Raw genomic sequence first — 1765 nt, 5'->3', positions numbered from 1 at the left:
GTATGGTAAAGCAAAGATTTTTAGAAGGGGGAAAAACTGGTTATAGACCATGAAGAATGTTTCAATGGAATGGAAAAGACACAAAAATTATGATTGATAGAGCAGAATACTCAATGATGTAAGCAAAGATGGAACCAAGCTTATAAGTGCAGGGAATAACTATGGAAAAAAGAATTTATCTTAGCCTAAGATTGAAGTAGAGCATTTGTGCTGTGAATGAGATTTCAGGTGGGGAAGAATGTTGGAGAAATGCATGTCTAAAGCTCTGGTCTTCTTAGTAAAGTATGAGGTAAGGAGATGGGTTTTGCTGACCTAAATGATCATGTCACTCACTAATAGGATAGGTGTAGATCTCACTAACTCTTATTTAGTAGCCAGAATGAAAAGTTATTTTTGAAATATATATTTTTTTCTTATTTTAGGGATATTTCTTTTTTGTATGATGTCAAATATGTAAAAGGGGAGACTAGAGAAAATGTACTTTGTCCCCCACATGTTGGCCATTCATTACAATCCAAAGATGATCAGGACAAACATGATGGAGTCCTCATGCCTCATAAGGTAAAACATTGGATAAATAATCTTCTCTCTACTTTCTAAATAACTTCCCCCTAATATAAAGTAATGTCATACTATAAAACAACCTGATTTGCTTATCTGTCTTCTTTAAAAAGCTGTTTTGTGGGAGAAGATATAAAACTCTGGGGACTAATTTGCCAGGATGGATCCAGGTATCTGGCACACTTTTCAACAGGGACAAGCAATGAAGATGCTCAGAACCCTGGGTAACTAGCTTGGCCAGAGGAATCCAGGTGAATCTCATCAGGCTATAGAAAGGGAAGCCCCTGGAACCTGGCAACTGGGCAGAGGAATACAGGGTAAATGTGCTCTGACAAGGAGAAACATTTCTCATACAAGCTTAAAATTTATGATGTTTTATTATATAATTATAGTCTTTGCTTCTGTAGTCTAAAGTACAAAGCCATTAGTTACTAAAGTTTCTCAACTTCTGAATTTTACTTGATATTATTATTGCTAATTGTACTGCTGTAGCTAGGATGTCATATCTGTCTTAACGACTTATTCTCCCTTGGGTAATAATTTTGGGACATGCTGGGGTAATAACCTCACCAGATCCCTACACTGAAAGACAGAGGACAGTACCAAATGGAAATCAACATCCCACTCTCAATTAATTGAGAATGCAGGACAGATACAAACCAAGACTTTCTGACACACAGAAGATATCCCTGAAAAACACTGTTCCTAGAGTGACTCTGATAATAGTGATATAGCTGTTTACTATCAAAATTTCACAAGAATTATCACAGAAATAAAAATAAAGAGTCCTTTCTGAAAATAGAAAGTGGCAAGGCAAAGGAGAAAAAGCAATTTCAGGCCCCCAGCCCACCCACAAGAAACCCAGGAGACATCAGCATAGAAGAAATTGTAAGTCACACACTCGGAATCTCTGAAATGATTGCAACTAAAGTAAAACAAAAACAATACCAACTCCACATGGGTGTAGAGGAAATCAGATCAGAAATAATCTCTCAGGTAAAAAAAGACATGATAACATAATGAAAGAATTACTGAGTATACCTAAAGATGACATTGATTAAAAAAATTGAGGAAGCCTAGAAAATGGAATTTGGAAATTGTCAGTGAACAATTTGAGAAAGAAATAGAATACATGAAGCCGATTGAAAGAGATATCCAGGAAATTAAAATTTCCATTAAAATCTGGAAAAACCATTTTTTTTTT

At 35.5% G+C, this 1765-nt stretch overlaps 1 protein-coding gene across 1 annotated transcript in view; it reads left to right on the top strand.

Moving 5' to 3' along the window:
- Nucleotides 1-1765, top strand: part of Axdnd1 (axonemal dynein light chain domain containing 1) — a 145506-nt gene that overhangs the window by 13780 nt on the left and 129961 nt on the right. The window contains exon 4 of the mRNA XM_023703604.1: nt 423-561. Within this exon, the coding sequence (XP_023559372.1) occupies nt 423-561 (139 nt within the window). The remainder of the gene's footprint in view (nt 1-422; nt 562-1765) is intronic.

The sequence above is a fragment of the Octodon degus genome, unplaced genomic scaffold, assembly GCF_000260255.1.
Source record: "Octodon degus isolate 3935 unplaced genomic scaffold, OctDeg1.0 scaffold00176, whole genome shotgun sequence".
NCBI classification, from domain to species: domain Eukaryota; kingdom Metazoa; phylum Chordata; class Mammalia; order Rodentia; family Octodontidae; genus Octodon; species Octodon degus.
Note: the sequence above shows the minus strand (reverse complement) of the source record. Positions and strands in the feature narration are given on the sequence as shown.